The following is a 16821-nucleotide window of genomic DNA, read 5'->3' on the forward strand; positions in this document are numbered from 1 at the left end:
AACCTCATTGCTTGACTGGCTACTCTCTGCTTTCTCAGACGACAACATTTTTGTCTTGTGTCGGCCAGACAGCCACCATAGTTTCTCTATGTGCTTCGAAAGGGGTGAGCGCCTTTGGTTGCAGTTCGCAACCTCACCGCTAGATGCCGCTAAAATTTACACAGTGCACCTTTAAATGATAGTTCACCCTAAATGAAAATTCTGTCATAATTTACTCATCTCATTTTATTCCAAATACATATGGCTTGCTTTCTTCTGCAGAACATTAAAGACCCTGTAAAGCCATATTAAAGTATGTGTTCTGGGTTTGAAAAATGGGACCCACTTTATATTAAGTAGCCTTAACTACTATGTACTTACATTTAAATTAATCATTTGATACAATGCACTTATTGTGTAAATACATGTTTTTACATTGTACTTATATTTTAAAAACACCTGCATGTAATTACATCTGTAATTAATTTCTGTAATTACATTTATAATTACACTGTTGACCATCCCTTAACCCTTACCCCTACCCTTAAACCTACCCATACCACCAAAGCTTTCCCTAACCTTACCAGTATCCCACCTCAATAGCTGCAAAAGTGTTTTGCAATTCAATATGAACCCAATAAGTACATTGTACTTATTTTTTGATGTAAGTACATAGTAGTTAAGGCCACTTAATATAAAGTGGGACCGAAAAATGTGTTAACCACCCAGCCAAATTTGAACGATTAAAAAAAATCGGCAAGTAAATGAAATAAGTTATCATCATTTATCGTGAAAAAATAAGCAGTATTCTCTGCTCTCAAATGCTGGGGGCGTGTCTGCTGTCGGCACTGAAACCACACCTACTCTAGTCTCAACTGACTTGACTAATGAGTCCAACATGAAGGCCGAGGCGGGAGATAGTCTGTTCAGCCCCATTCACCAATAACAGCAGATTATCAGTGAATCCGTTGTCTCTGATGAAAGTTTGTAAAACTATCCGGTGTAAAATGATCATTATCGCAACCAGGTGATATGCATTTGCGTGACGAATGCATTACTAGCTAGCAAAATGTAGGCAGTATAACTAAAGATAATGAAACTTGAGATTGAGCGTGCGAGCCGCTGTAGCGTTAGGGGCGGCGCAATGCTCGGTGCGTCTTTGACAGTTAGTTATATAGTGTTTGGGGCGGGGCAATGCTCGGGGGCTCCAGTGAGTCATCAAACCCCCATTTTAGCTCCGCCCAAAAAATCCTGAAAAACTGTTTAACACTCTAACTTCACAATTCAGTACTACATAGTTCACAGTCTTTGTAATGTGTTTCAGCAATACATTTGAAATATTTATAATGTGATTAGAAACAATTCAGATAATTCTGAGAAATATCTGTGTTTTTGTTGTCCATACAATTGAATTCATTGGGCTCCCAGATTCAATATTCTTCAAAATATCTTCTTTTTATGTTCCACAGAAGAAAGTCATACAGCTAGGGAACATTAATGGGAGTGAGTAAATGATGACAGAATTTAGATTTTTCAGGTGATCTAACCCTTTATAATCGTATAAATTTGGGGGATGAATTACAAAGTGGTCCAAATGGGTCCAAAGTTAATTTGCATGATTTCCACATTGTGGAAATGCAGGCCTGTACGCAGCTGTGCTATCATCCTCCAGCTGTTGGCTTATTTTATCCAATCAGCAATCGCTGATGTCATTCTCACCTGCAGGAAGTGTTGTCAACGAGAATAACACAGTATTTGTGAAAGTTTGTGTGCCCTCCAGTATGTTCATATCCCACACATTGACTCACTCAGTACCTTGTACAATCAAACCTGTAGAGTGTGACTTGAGAGCTGATGTACCCTGAAGCTGAGCAGGCCTGTGGCAGAGAGATATGCTGTTTGCAGTGATGCCCACACACAGATCCTCATGTATTTCAACACACTCCTCTAGCACTTACTCTTTTTGAGATCTCTGTGGAGAAAACATTCAGCTTTAGCTCCCAGCTCAACACGATCGTGCAAAAGATGTTCAAAACGAAGACAAAAAAATGGAAACTTTCTGCTAAAGTTAGTTCTGAGAAATGCTTTATTTGTATGACACTTGATTTGAAATTTTGTTATGTAATACAGCAGTTCTCGTGACATTCATACATTTATAAGTTACGTCTTAAAGTCTGCATGAAATGAAAATTCACCCTATTTTCTTAATTAATGTTATTAATCTTATTGTGAATGAATCATCTGTGCAGGTTACATTTTTTTGAAAAACTTTTGACCTTGCTATTTTTAATCAAGTCTCATTTGCTTCCAGTGACACAACACGTTTCTCTCTGGTGACATATGCTGGACCTTTCCAATTGTTCGGATTCAAAACGAGTGGAGTTCGGAATCAAAAAAAGTGTCTTAATACTCTTATCCGCATATGCGCACACAACAGTCCATCATTTCTTTATTTAGTGTAGAGAGCAGTGTCAGTTCTTGCAGATTTGAAATGGCCTTTTTCTTATGCCTATTTCAATACCTGTAATAAATTTAGAAGAGACTAATGTGGAGAAGCCTGTAGTTTGGGAACATTCAGGTCATGAAATGTGAAGTACAGATCTAAATCTGGATCTGAGGTGAAGAGAGAAGGAAAAAAGCCATGTCATTAATGACAAATTCCACCTCTGGACAGTCATACAATATGTAGAAGAGTTGCATTTCCCTCAGGCACAGAGAGAAGGAAAGAACAGGAAATTAAATCGAATTTGAAAATAAATTGCAAATTTCTGCATAATTATGTCCATGTCTATTTTTTGATGAGGACTATTTTGAGCTCCTCTCTAAATAACTCTGGAAACAAGGAGCAGATTTTTTCTTTTTTGTAAATATTTTATATTATCTGTCTGAAGACTCTTGTGTCTGATTTGCTGAAGCACACATGGTGTTTTCACACAAAAAAAAAAGCACATAATTCGCTCAGGACTTGATATAGATATGTCACAAAACAGAACATTTCTGCACCACATCCCTTTGAACCTACAAATCTGTTTGATTCTAGCCTGTTTGTAGTGTCTCTCAGAGGTTCGGTTTATCCTGAAAGTTTATTTCTGTCGGTTCTGTATGAAGCCCTGTGATCCCAACATCTGAGGACTTAATTTAATGTACACAAGATATTTCATTCGTAGCTGCCCTAGGTGGTCTATCCGTGTATTATTAATGTTTGAAAGTCTGGGCATAAAGCTCCATTTTTTTTTTATTTTTTTTTTTTTTTTTTTTATGACCTCTTATTAATCATAAAGGAGAACTAAAATAGCTAGAGCCTCAATGGCAGTTGCTCAGGTGTCGCATGACCCCTTGGAAGGATGTAACCTAAAGAGTGCCATCTTTGTTTTATGGGCTGTTGGTTACGGAAACATGCCATGTGATTGATCACTGACCATAGACAACAGGCAGGGAGAAATAGAAGCTCATGTCAGCTTATAAAGGGGACCTATTATCCCCCTTTTTACAAGATGTGAAATAAGTCTCTGATGACAAGTTTTAGCTCAAAATACCCTATAAATAATTTTTATAGCATGTTAAAATTGCCACTTTTGGGGGGGTGAGCAAAAATGTGCCATTTTTATGTGTCCTTTTAAATGCAAATGAGCTGGTGCTCCTAGAACCCTTTCAAGAAGAGGGCAGAGCTTTAAGAATTCATTCTCCAGCAACAACAAAACAGTACAATCTCACACACTGTCTGAAAATGTCAGAAACTGTCAGTAGTGGTGTTCAGCCTTATATTTGACTAGGAAACTCATATTTACAAAATTCTGATAGCACGTGAGGGCAGAAAACAGGCTGAGTCAATGGTAGCTTTAGCAACATTAGCCTACAGTGTGCCAACAATCTCTTAGAAAGACAATTTGTGAGGACTCTTACTTTGTCTGGATCTGAAGTTTCTGCACAAAGCATTGGTATTGGTATTGACCCACCTTTCAGAATCAACCTTTTTGAAAAATACCCTCGTTGGTGAAACAGTCTGGCGCAAAATGATTGGCGCAAACCGATATGACTTTACCAGTTTTCTTCGGGACATTTCCTTCGAAAATTAAATTTAACCACAATGTCCTCAGTGACTCCGATGGATACACTCAGGGCTGTGTCTATGCTAATAGGGCAGATCGTCACAGGCTGTGGGCGGGGCTTCTCCCTACAGTGACATCATTGTAGGGGGAAATCTGAATCAGCTTGTTTGAAGAGACTGCTTTTCATTTATGGGAATTAAAAAAAAGAGCAAATAGATTTTTACCATTATAATATTTTAGAAAAGTGAATTTTGCATGATAGGTCCCCTTTCAGAGTTTTTAAAACATCTGCTGTACAAAAATGACTTGCTTTGTTTTTCTGACTGTTCACTCCTATTATTGAATCATTCAAAAGATGCTTAAGTTTATTAAAAGAACGTTTATTTAAAAATTGAAAAATTTGTAGCGTAAATATTTAATATACACTGTCAACCAATCATGAATCAGTTTGCTTACTCATGCACTCCTAGCTGACCAATCAAAAGTCATTTTGACACATGCTTAAGTTCACCAAAGGCAAGTTCTGATTGGTCATGACATTTTTAGGCCATCAGTGTTGTTCTTGAGGTGGATTGATTTCAGGCATGAACAACAAATGTAGAGTCAGGCCGACATGCAGCTCAGAAGATGTCCAGTTGCATTAAAGTTTGCTTGTCTAAACAACAGTCATCAAGTGTACATACATGTGTGGCTACCTGCCCAAATTTCTCTCGCTTGTATGCTTTTCTGTGTCGTCCCTTAAGCAGAATTTCAGTGTCTCATAATGTGCTTCCACTTGCTTGATAATACAGGAGTGGGAATGGCTCAGGAAAGGTTGATTAACTTGTCATTTCTTCTTATTTGTCTTCTTAGGTTCACATTTGCACAACAGGACTCATTGTTACTCCTCCACCTAGCAGTCCTGTCACCACGGCGACAGTTTTCACATTTCCCCCAGAAACCAGCTATGCTTCTATTCCAGTGGTGAGTCCTTAAATTGACTTAGTATGTCCAAAATCTTCATCATCCTATCCATTATTCATATCACATCCTTCTGACCTGTGTGTATATGTAAAGTGATTTTTCACACGCAACCCTATTATTAGTCTTTGATAAATAAGCCAGGCCAAATAAGTGGCCGATATTTGCCATTTTGAGATTTTCTGTTTTGACCAATAACTGGTGAATTAACAGAATCGTTAAGCTCATTCTTGTAAGGTTTAAAATCAAAATTCAAGTTATGAAATCTTTTGTAACATTGTCATTTTTGATCAATGCATCCTTTGGGGGAAAAAAAAAAAATCGTACTGACCCTAAACTTTTGAACTATAGTTCATCAAAATGCAAACACACTCACATAAACGAGGCAAATATAATCTCTCTCTCTCTCATTCTTATATATTTGCATACACACACACTCTCAAGTGCAAACGCTAAACGAGGACAGTTTGCCATCTGATAGCCCTTCATCTCCCTCAACACAAACACACACACTATTTCAGGGAGTTGTGTGGGCCTCAGGGTGGACACTAATGGCTCTCTTAGATTGATGTGTGTGCAGTGCTATGAGGGTACTGTTTCCTTTTGTTTTCAATGCTTTGTTTTTGTAATGGTGGCCTTAGAGTGAATCAGTTGCCTCTCTTATCTCATATATGGGATTTAAAAGCACCAGAGAGCAAGACAGTTGTTTTCTAATTGCAGTAAATCCACATTAAGCAATTATAACGCAAGACAAATGAATTAATAAAACAAATTAGATGAGCATTAGTAGAGGAAAGCATTGTAGGAGAACTTAAAAATAAAAAAAAAGTGACTTAAAGCAACAAAACAGGCATTACCGTGTGAGAGTTGTTTTCATAGTGGTGCCACTGGGCTCATAAAGTCTGTTTGCAGATGTGTGCGTTGGTCCATATGGAACCGATTTATCCGTCTTCAGCCAGACATGTAGCCCAGACTGGATATCCACCAATCACAACACCTGCCACAGCCAAACTCCCTGCTTGTTAGCAACCAGCACACAAGCTGGAAAGTCACAGTCAGTGGGATTATGGTTTTATGGCATTGTCCAAACTTGTCAGGGATCTCTCTGACATAATTTCCTGCTACACATACATCTCAGTTATGTATATGAATGCACAGCACATATATCAGAAAAATAACAATGAATATGGGCTGATATAAGAAATAATGTAGCTCAAAACAAAATGTATGCACTTCAAATGCATTGTTTCTTAGGTACACATGATTTTGTAGGCGTTGTAATATTAACAGATGTGTTTGATTATTTCAGGATGCTCTTCCTCCTCCACCTCCTCCTCCACCTCAGTCCCAGTCCTCAGCTGTGGGCGCTGCTGCCTTGAATGCTGGTCAAAGGCCGTCACCTGCTGCGGGTGACCAGAGTGGCCGTCAGAGACCTACAGTGTGAGTAGAAAATGCACACACTTTAAATATGCAACTTTAATTCAATTTAGACTGTTGGAGAGAGTATGAGAGAGTTTCAACTCTAACTCACCTCTCTGCTGTTACCTAATGCCAGCTGAGCTTGACTGAACACACAGGTGAGGGGTCAAAGGTCATCTCTAAGGGGAGTAGGTTTGTCTCTGGGGACCTAACCTGAGCCCTGATCCCTCACCTTTCACCTTTTGTCTCCATGTCAACTAAACGCAGAACTTAACACACCTGATTTCTGTTGGATTCGCCTGTAGTGCCCTGTGTGATGTTTATGCCTATTATTCACGGCATTACCATTTCCAAGGCAATTTTTAAAGACTTCATGACTTTTTGGTGTCCTTATAAATTGAGAGTATGTACATTGAGATTAGATTATGATCTATGATAGCCATGTGGACACAGCGCCACCCCTGTTCGATCAGCAGTACTGTACTTTGCAAATTAACTTTAAAATATTTTTTTAATTTTATAAATAATTAAATAAAAATACAACTTCTTAATAAATTAAAAATAAATAAAAAAAATTATTAATTAAAAATAAATTAAATAAGGATTTTTTTTTTTTAATTAGCACAAATTTACAAAGGATGAAATGTGTGTCTTTTGTTTGTTTGTGTTTTTTTAAATATTGGACATGATTCTCTCTCAGGTATGTGGCGATGTTTCCCTACACGCCCCGTAAGGAAGATGAGTTGGAATTGAGGAAGGGAGAGATGTTTCTGGTGCTGGAGCGCTGTCAGGACGGCTGGTTTAAAGGAACATCCATGCACACTGGCAAGATTGGAGTGTTCCCTGGTAACTACATGAGTCCTGTCAACAGGTATGGTACACATAAACGCACACACTTGTACATGTTATCACTCATATGCTTTGTAAGTTAAAGAAAGATTAGATTGTCCTCTGGCTTTCCAGTGGTGCACGCCACTGCAATAAAAGGTACATTTTGTTGACAATTCATCAATTATAATGTATATTACAAATTGAAAAATTTGTAAAATGTGGGATAAGTCAAAATTGTTTTTTGCTAACTGATTTTTTGCTACAAATGCTATCAAAAAAGCTTCTTTTTCACCTGGGACATTACTTTAAACTCAGCACTCCCTTGTGGCACACATGAGAATTACATACATTATCATTTACTTATTACATGAAAACACCTCACCTGAAAACATTCAATGTGATGAACAACTTTTTTTCTAGATCATTATCTATTACATTTTGTTTTTCCTTATCAGACCTATGACGTAAAAAACAATATAACTAGACAGAGCCCTTTAAATGTTCAGTTGGATGTTAAATGTATGGATGTTTCTGTTGATTTGCTGTAAAATGCATTGCTGTTCAAAAGAGGATACGAATTGGATAAAGAAATATCAGTGTAGAGGGTCTTGATCCTCACACTTCTCTCTTTTACTGCAGGACTGTTTCTGGCAGCAGTCAGCCAAAAGTTCCCCTGACCCTGTGCTCCCAGGCTGGACGTGGCGTCACCATTGTTAGCCCCTCCTCTGCTCCTCTTGGAGCCGCCCTGGGGAGTGTCGACCCCAGCAAACCCCTTCCAGTCTGCCCAAATCCCACCCCATCTTGCTCACTACCTGCTGCTGTAGTAACAGCTGCACATATACCCACTGGTCAGCACCCCAAAGTGCTCATGCATGTGACGTCACAGATGACAGTTAACCAGGCACGCAGTGCGGTCAGAACAGGTAGAAATACATGCACACACACACACACACACACACCCCTAAAAACAAACATCACTCAGAATTTTAGTACAAAAACAGGCACTCCTAATATTATTAAATAGTTAACATGTTTTTAATCTCTGAATTAAAATTATTTTTGTTATTTTGGCAACACTTTACAAAAAGGTCTCTTTCTTTAACATTAGTTAATGTATCAACTAACATGAACTAACAATGAGCAATACATTTATTACAGTATTTATTAACCTTTGATAATGTTAACAAAAATACAGTTGTTCATTGTTTGTTCTTGTTAGTTCACAGTGAATAAACTAATGTTAACAAATACAACTTTTGATTTTAATAATGTATTAGTAAATGCTGAAATTAACATGAACTAAGATTAATAAATGCTGTAGAAGTGTTGTGAGATCTTTCATGTTAACTAAAGTAGTTAACTAATATTAACTAATGAAATCTCATTATAAAGTGTTACCGATATTTTTTGGGGGGGATACCATAATGAAAAGAAAAGCCTCATTAAAAATGAATTCTTTTTATCAAAATTTACTGTACTGTGTACACTCACATGCACTAAATTGTCACTATATTGATACTTTTTCCAAAATCATATACTCATTAATAAAAAGAGTATATTTCTAAAATCTCTGTTTTAAACTACATTTGAAAAAAAATCTTCATCATGGATACTCGAATTTGTCATTACAACCATAATTCATTCTTTTATTCCACCTTTTTTCCCACCAGCTGTGAGTCACAGTCAGGACCGGCCTACGGCAGCAGTGACGCCCATCCAATCCCACAATCCTGTGGCTTACCTTCCTAGCACAGCTGTGGTTCTTCAGGCCTCACCTGTCCTCGGCTCCAGCCCGGGATCCTCCTCAGCCAGAGTCGGTGTGGCTATGGGATGTGCGGCCGCCTCCTTGACCCCTCCTAATGTTAGCGCTGCTTCTTTGGACGGTGATGTCATGAGACCTGTGTCTGTGGTAACACTTCCTGTGAACCCTGGCAGCGCAAAATCTCTGGGTGCAGCCTCGAACCATGGTGTTGCTTGTAGATTGGATAAAGACTGCAAGGTAAGACCACTGAACTAAAGCTTTTACTAATAATGTAGGTCACATGGCCTCCTGAATCCCTCTACAGCTTTTTTTTTTTTTTAATGGTATCTTGCTTTTGTTTTGCCCCCCATCTGTATTATTTTAATGTGCTGAATAGGGCATTTGGCAGTTAGAAATTCTCTCCGTTTCACCTCATTTGCTGAGCTGGATGGTTAAGCCTGCTGATATAGAGCTGAAATCATCATTTTTTTCATGATTTAGATTGTTGCGAACCCAGAGGACACAACCCTGAGTGTTCTTTGGCTCAGTGTTCTGGGAGATTTCTCACTACTCTTACATGCACAGTGTAGCTGACTCTCAGATCTTCATAGTTCACTTTTATATAACATACCTGCCAGCTAGTCGTCTTTTCGCAAAATTCGCCTTTTTGGATCAAAATATATAATTAATTTAAAGAGGGATTTTTTTTTTTTTTTTTTAGGGGAAGTGGGAGGGAAATTGCAAGCACAATAAACACAATAAACCTCACAAGAATCAAAAATGGGCTACTTTCCCATAGATGTCTCTAGAGCTGTCCCGATCTTTCTTGCCTCTCTGTGGCGTGACAGACCGCTGTAATGCTTCAGTTCAAGCACAGCACACGTGATCCGAACATTTCTTCCACTTTACTGGTTACAACACAAAATAAAAATATATTCGAAGGTATGTTTAAAGATACAGTACAACTTACCAAAATCCACATCACGCCTCATGTAATCGATCAATCAGTATTTCAACTGCGGAAGGGCGTCAATAAAACAGCTTGTAAAATTGTCACATTTACCTCAGAAAAGCCGTTCAATGTCCAAATGTCCAATGTCCAAGTCAGCTACAAAAATAAACTTGAGAGGAGCATTTTGCTACATATATGCACTCTAGGCTATTGCATATTCATTGTATTTGTACTTAACATGTGCTTCAATATTGAATGTATAAATCCATTTTATGACAGCCACCATATAAAATGGCATAATATGACAGCCTATATAAAAAACAAGTAGAAACATAATTGTCATTAAAAATGTATTTGTAACGTTATTGTAAAAACGTATTAGTTATATATAAGTAGCTTACAAATCGATTAATTTTTACTTTTAATATTATAATGATGTACCAGCTGTGGTTCCCTGTATAGTTTACAGCATTAGTTGAGAGATATTTTTTCTTTGAGAAAATTTGCCATGTACTGTTCCAGATAGGCCCCAAATGAATCAATATTGAATTGAAGGTAATCAATCAAAATCAAATCCAGTTGTGAAATTTGTGTCAATGCCCAGTGTCAATAAATGTTTTTTTTTGTTTTTTGTTTTTTTTTTTGAAGAAAAGTGATATAAAAATGTAGAGTAGAACAATTAAGGAGAGGGACAGTCTTAAATAAGAACAAAACTAATAAAGAATTTAGTATGATCATGTGATGGCAGTAGACACACTTGGTCTCATATTCATGCTAATTTTTAGGCTATGACATAAAATTGTTTGATGGAAACACCAAAATGAATAAAATCTTAAAGGTGCCCTAGAATTAAAAATTTAATTTATCTTGGCATAGTTAAATAACAAGAGTTCAGTACATGGAAATGACATACAGTGAGTCTCAAACTCCATTGTTTCCTCCTTCTTATATAAATCTCATTTGTTTAAAAGACCTCCGGAAAACAGGCGAATCTCAACATAACACCGACTGTTACGTAACAGTCGGGGTGTACGCCCCCAATATTTGCATTTGCCAGCTCATGTTCAAGCATTAGACAAGGGCAGGACGTCTGGATGTGCACAGCTGAATCATCAGACTAGGTAAGCAAGCAAGGATAATAGCGAAAAATGGCAGATGGAGCAATAATAACTGACATGATCCATGATATCATGATATTTTTAGTGATATTTGTAAATTATCTTTCTAAATATTTCGTTAGCATGTTGCTAATGTACTGTTAAATGTGGTTAAAGTTACCATCGTTTCTACTGTATTCACGGAGACAAGAGCCGTCGTTATTTTCATTTTTTAAACACTTGCAGTCTGTATAATTCATAAACACAACTTCATTCTTTATAAATTTCTCCAACAGTGTGTAATGTTAGCTTTAGCCACGGAGCACCATCAAACTCATTCAGAATCAAATGTAAACATCCAAATAAATACAATACTTATGCGATTAGACATGCTGTATGACGAACACTTTGTAAAAAACAATTTTGAGGGTTATATTAGCTGTGTGAACTTTGTTTATGCTGTTAAAGGCAAGCGCGAGCTCCGTGGGCAGGGAGCGTGAGCATTTAAAGGGGCCGCAGCCTAAATCGGCTCATATTTAATGATGCCCCAAAATAGGCAGTTAAAAAAATGAATAAAAAAAAATCTATGGGGTATACTTCACAGACACATTCAGGGGACACCTTAGACTTATATTACATATTTTAAAAACACGTTCCACGGCACCTTTAAATTACATATTAAGAACTTGAGATGAATACTTCATTTCCTGTAGAAGGACTTAAAAGACCTTCCTTAAAAAAAAAAATCATGCATCAGCAATTAATTTGACTAAATATTTCACTCATATGATTGACACAAGTTTTTTTCAGTGTGTTTTGTCTGCATGCAAATATTTTATTACATTTAATAAATAAGCGCAGTGGCTTCCAAAGTGAATACAACTTCCTTTTTCAATTCTGTTTTGTGCCAAGTTCTCTCTAAGTGATGCTTTTCTTATTTGCCACATGGGATTGAAACGCTGTTTTATTCACAAATTGTTTTTGCGATATTGCGATATTTCACAAAGTTTTTAATGAGATATCTCCACAGCTCGAATGGAAACATTTCAAATGTGTCTTATGATTTCCGTTCACTGATAATCTTCAAAGAATCTGCTGATTATTACATGTTTGCGACGTAAAAGGCTGTTTGCCCTAAACCTCTTTGTGAATCAAATGTCATTTCAGAGAGAGAAGAAAGGCCTGCTGAAACTGCTATCTAATAAAAAGAAGCTCCGCCCATCTCCTCCATCCTCCCCTACACTGGAAGCGGAGCAATCTATTTCCATGGAGATCCCCCAGGGGGCCGTTGGACCTGAAATGGCTCCGCCCAGCTCAGCATCGGTGGCGGTAGGACACAACGGTCGCGCTGTGCCCTGTCCCATGGATTCTGAGCTCTCTGTGTCCTCATCTTCATCAAACGCAGATGCAGCGTCACACAGGAGCAGCTCCCAGGACAACACCGCCCCGATCGCCCCGCCTCCACGACAGCCATGCTCCTCCCTCCTCTCCATGCAGCACGACGGACGACCGATCGTGTGTGAAAGGTACAATAACACCCAGAAATCAACATTCACGCTTCTTGAACATTGCTTGAGTTCTAAACATCGTTTTTACTATTCCTCCAGGTACCGTGTGGTGGTGTCTTACCCTCCCCAAAGCGAAGCAGAGCTGGAACTCAAGGAGGGAGACATTGTATTTGTGCACAGAAAACGAGAGGACGGCTGGTTTAAAGGAACACTACAGAGAAACGGTCGAACCGGGCTGTTTCCTGGCAGCTTTGTTGACAGTATCTAACGCACATGGTGTCTAAGAACGTAATAACTAGATATCAAATTCTCCATCACTGAAAATACAACACTGAACTTCAGCCTTAATAGTTCAGATTGATGATCAGTAGGACTGGGCTGCTTGTGACTGTGATCCGACTGCTGGAGTCTGCAAACTATGAGGGTCGTCTTTTGCATGGATTTGACAACAGTCTTACGAAAATCTCAAAACCACCTTGACCGGTCCTAGTCGTTCAGCATTAGATCAAATACTTTCTTGAAACACACAGAAGTGAGAGAGTTTTAGTCGTCGCAATAGGTACCCTATTTCTAGCACAGTAGATGAAGTTGTGATAGGATTCGTTAATTTATGCATATGTAACATTTCAAAGACGTTTAATGTGTGCCTTGTACTGTCTCACTTTACTGTATATAAGCAAAGCGAAGCTGATCTGAGTCATGACAAGAACAATATGATTTTTTTCATCTGAAAAACATTTAACTTATTTTTGTTTTGTAGGAACTGAGTTTTTGAGGGAAGTTTTGTTATGTGAGCCGATTGGTCAAATGCCTGTAGAGCCTGAATAATGTCACTGATGGTCATTTGCTTGAAATAAAACAAAAATCAATACCTGATAAAGAACTCAGAAAGGTTGGTTTGACCATCCATGTTTACTTCAGCTGCATGTAATTGGCTCTTTGAGTCATAGGACAAGCCTGTAGTCTCGTGTTCTGTGTGTAAACCGAAAAGGTGAAATGGCATTTGTAAAGGTTTGCTGTAGCTACACTGAGTGAGGGAATGAAGGATAGCATAGTATGTTTTTTAAAAAAGAACAATATTACCCTCAGACATCTTAATCAAATATTGCTAATAATCCTTTGCAATAACATTATGGTCTAATTGATGGTTTTGGATAGTAGAAAAGTCATTGAACAGAACAGAAACAATCACTCGTATTAAGGCACACACACCCCGATATCTTACAGTGATAGTGCCATTATGCTTTTGTGCACATGTGTTTGTGTGTTTGTTCCCTCTCTGGTTTTTACAGCTGCTTTAGTTTCCTTCAGAATGCTGTACCGGTCCATACAACCAACCCGTTTGCTCCTGTTTGAGCTCCCGAAAATCATCTTCATTGATTATTACAGTTATGCCGTTTGCAGTAGCCTTAACATTACATTACAAACTGCTTGATTTCACGTGAGTGAGCTAGAAACAATGTCTAACCAAATTCACACACATTGACATTGGTTTTTATTTCTCCAAGCCGGGTCTGTTCTGATGTTGTCTGCTGTACTTTAGTATTTTATGTGATATTTCATGTTCTGTATACTTGAAAATGGTGTTTGTGTATTTCTATGCTTCCTACAGTAGATGAAATGTTTTATTATTATTATTATTATTATTATGAAAGCACAAAATTGATCTTTGATATTATTATTATTATTTTTTTTTTTAGTATTGATAGATATGATTTATGCCCCTTAAAACGGTTCATTTTGGAGATTGCTCTCTTCTGTTGTTGTCTTGATGCCTTTACAACTAACAAGATGGCCTTCAGTTGTTGTGTTAGTGAGATTTACCAAACCTGTTAAAAGGTTTTATTTGAATCATTAGATTAAACCAGGAGCATTTCACTGCTGGAATCAAGCATGTTCAGACAGAGTTGATACATTAAAAAGAGAGTTGATTTCAGTCAAGATTTTATTCACACATTGCAAGTCAGTAAATGGCGTATTAGTCACACAGCAGAACAAAATTCACTTAACATTTCATTTAAACTTATTAAAGTGTGTGTTAGATGTGAGGGGTACAAAATAAAGTAATAACTTTTATGAAACATGTTTTGGAATACTGTTGTGAGTGAAATATTATTGAGATCTTTATGAGAGATTGGTGTAAGTGTTGTGTTGTATAATGAATAGAAGCTACATACTGAAGAAATCCTGTGTAAACACTTCAGAAGAATTCACTAGCTCATCTGAATACACAATCATTATTGCTCATCTTTACAGATTTTGTACACTTGTGCAGTTTCGTTTTCCACATGAAACCACAGCTTCCTCACACACAAAGATAGATGCTTCTTTAGAATTTATATCAATCAGACACATGCCCACATAAAGTTGCACCATCAGATATATAAATAGGCAACACTTTTGGGAACACATATTCACTATTAACTATGGGTTTTGCCTCAATAAACTACTTCTTACTGCTTATCTGATGGTAAGTAAGGTAGTTGCTGTAGTGGTAATGTTTAGGTATGGGTGATCAAGAATATGATCATGCAGAATAAAGCATTAATATATGCTTCAGAAGTACTAATAAACAGCCAATATCCTAATAATATGCATGCTAATAAGCAACTAGCTAATAGTGAGTGTGTTCCCTAATCCCGTGTTATAATGTATATTGTGACATTCATCAGAGTAAAACGGATTAATGGAACAGTAAAAAAAAAAAAAATGGATGGAGGGGACTTGGTTCTATCCACTCGTTGTTGATCGGATGGGAGCTTGCAGTCAATTGTAAGAAAGAGGGATTTATGAGGACAAAATGACTGAAGAAGTTCTTACCAGAGAAAAGTGTGTTGGTTTCAATTAAAGGTGCCATAGAATGGAAAATTTTATTTACTTTGGCATAGTTGAATAACAAGAGTTCAGTACATGGAAATGACATACAGTGAGTCTCAAACACCATTGTTTCCTCCTTATGTAAATCTCATTTGTTTAAAAAGACCTCTGAAGAACAGGCGAATCTCAACATAACACCGACTGTGACGCAACAGTCGGGATCATTAATATGTACGCTCCCAATATTTGCATATACCAGCTCATGTTCAAGGCATTAGACAACGGCAGTCAGTATTAACGTCTGGATGTGCACAGCTGAATCATCAGACTAGGTAAGCAAGCAAGGACAATAGTGAAAAATGGCAGATGGAGCAATAATAACTGACATGATTCATGATATCATGATATTTTTAGTGATATTTGTAAATTGTCTTTCTAAATGTTTCGTTAGCATGTTGCTAATGTACTGTTAAATGTGGTTAAAGTTACCGTTTCTTACTGTATTCACGGAGACAAGAGCCGTCGTTATTTTCATTTTTAAACACTTGCAGTCTGTATAATTCATAAACAACGTCATTCTTTATAAATCTCTAACAGTGTAGCATTAGCCGTTAGCCACGGAGCACAGCCTCAAATTCATTCAGAATCAAATGTAAACATCCAAATAAATACAATACTCACATAATCCGATGTATGCATGCAGCATGCATGACGAACATTTTGTAAAGATCCATTTTGAGGGTTATATTAGCTGTGTGAACTTTGTTTATGCTGTTTAAGGCAGTCGCAAGCTCAGGGGCAGGGAGCGCGAGAATTTAAAGGGGAAGCAGCCTGAATCGGCGCATTTATAATTATGCCCCAAAATAGGCAGTTAAAAAAATTAATTAAAAAAAATCTATGGGGTATTTTGAGCTGAAACTTCACAGACACATTCAGGGGACACCTTAGACTTATATTACATCTTGTGAAAAAACGTTCTAGGGCACCTTTAAAGGGATAGTTCACCCAAAAATGAAAATTCTGTCATTTACTCCCCCTCAGGTTGTTCCAAACCTGTATAAATTTATTTGTTCTGCTGTACACAAAAGAAGATATCAGGAAGAATGTATCCAAGCAGATCTCACCCCTTATTGACTACCATAGGAGCAAAAAAAAAAATACTATGGTAGTCAATGGGGGGTGAGGTCTGCTTGGTTACAAACATTCTTCCTGATATCTTCCTTGTGTACAGAAGAACAAAGACATTTACACAGGTTTGGAACAACTTGAGGGGGAGTAAATGACAGAGTTTTATTTTTGGGTGAGCTATCCCTTTTAGAAATAAGCTCAAATAAAGTTTAAAAATATGGATGAATTGTTTACTATGAGCTCAATAATCATTTCATGGCAAATTTAAACCTTAAATATGTCAACTACTAAATCTGACACTATGGCGTGATCATTGTGTTGAAAGTGGATGCACATGGTG

General features: G+C 37.5%; 1 protein-coding gene across 1 annotated transcript in view; it reads left to right on the forward strand.

The window, feature by feature from the left end:
- sh3rf1 (SH3 domain containing ring finger 1) overlaps positions 1-14621 on the forward strand; it is a 66298-nt gene extending 51677 nt beyond the window's left edge. The window contains exons 6-12 of the mRNA XM_048206743.1: positions 4881-4991; positions 6298-6428; positions 7108-7278; positions 7878-8161; positions 8909-9237; positions 12196-12554; positions 12636-14621. Coding sequence (XP_048062700.1) covers positions 4881-4991; positions 6298-6428; positions 7108-7278; positions 7878-8161; positions 8909-9237; positions 12196-12554; positions 12636-12804 — 1554 coding nt within the window. The 3' untranslated portion in view covers positions 12805-14621. The remainder of the gene's footprint in view (positions 1-4880; positions 4992-6297; positions 6429-7107; positions 7279-7877; positions 8162-8908; positions 9238-12195; positions 12555-12635) is intronic.
- Positions 14622-16821: the final 2200 nt, after the last annotated feature.

This window comes from Megalobrama amblycephala, linkage group LG11, assembly GCF_018812025.1.
Source record: "Megalobrama amblycephala isolate DHTTF-2021 linkage group LG11, ASM1881202v1, whole genome shotgun sequence".
Lineage (NCBI taxonomy): Eukaryota > Metazoa > Chordata > Actinopteri > Cypriniformes > Xenocyprididae > Megalobrama > Megalobrama amblycephala.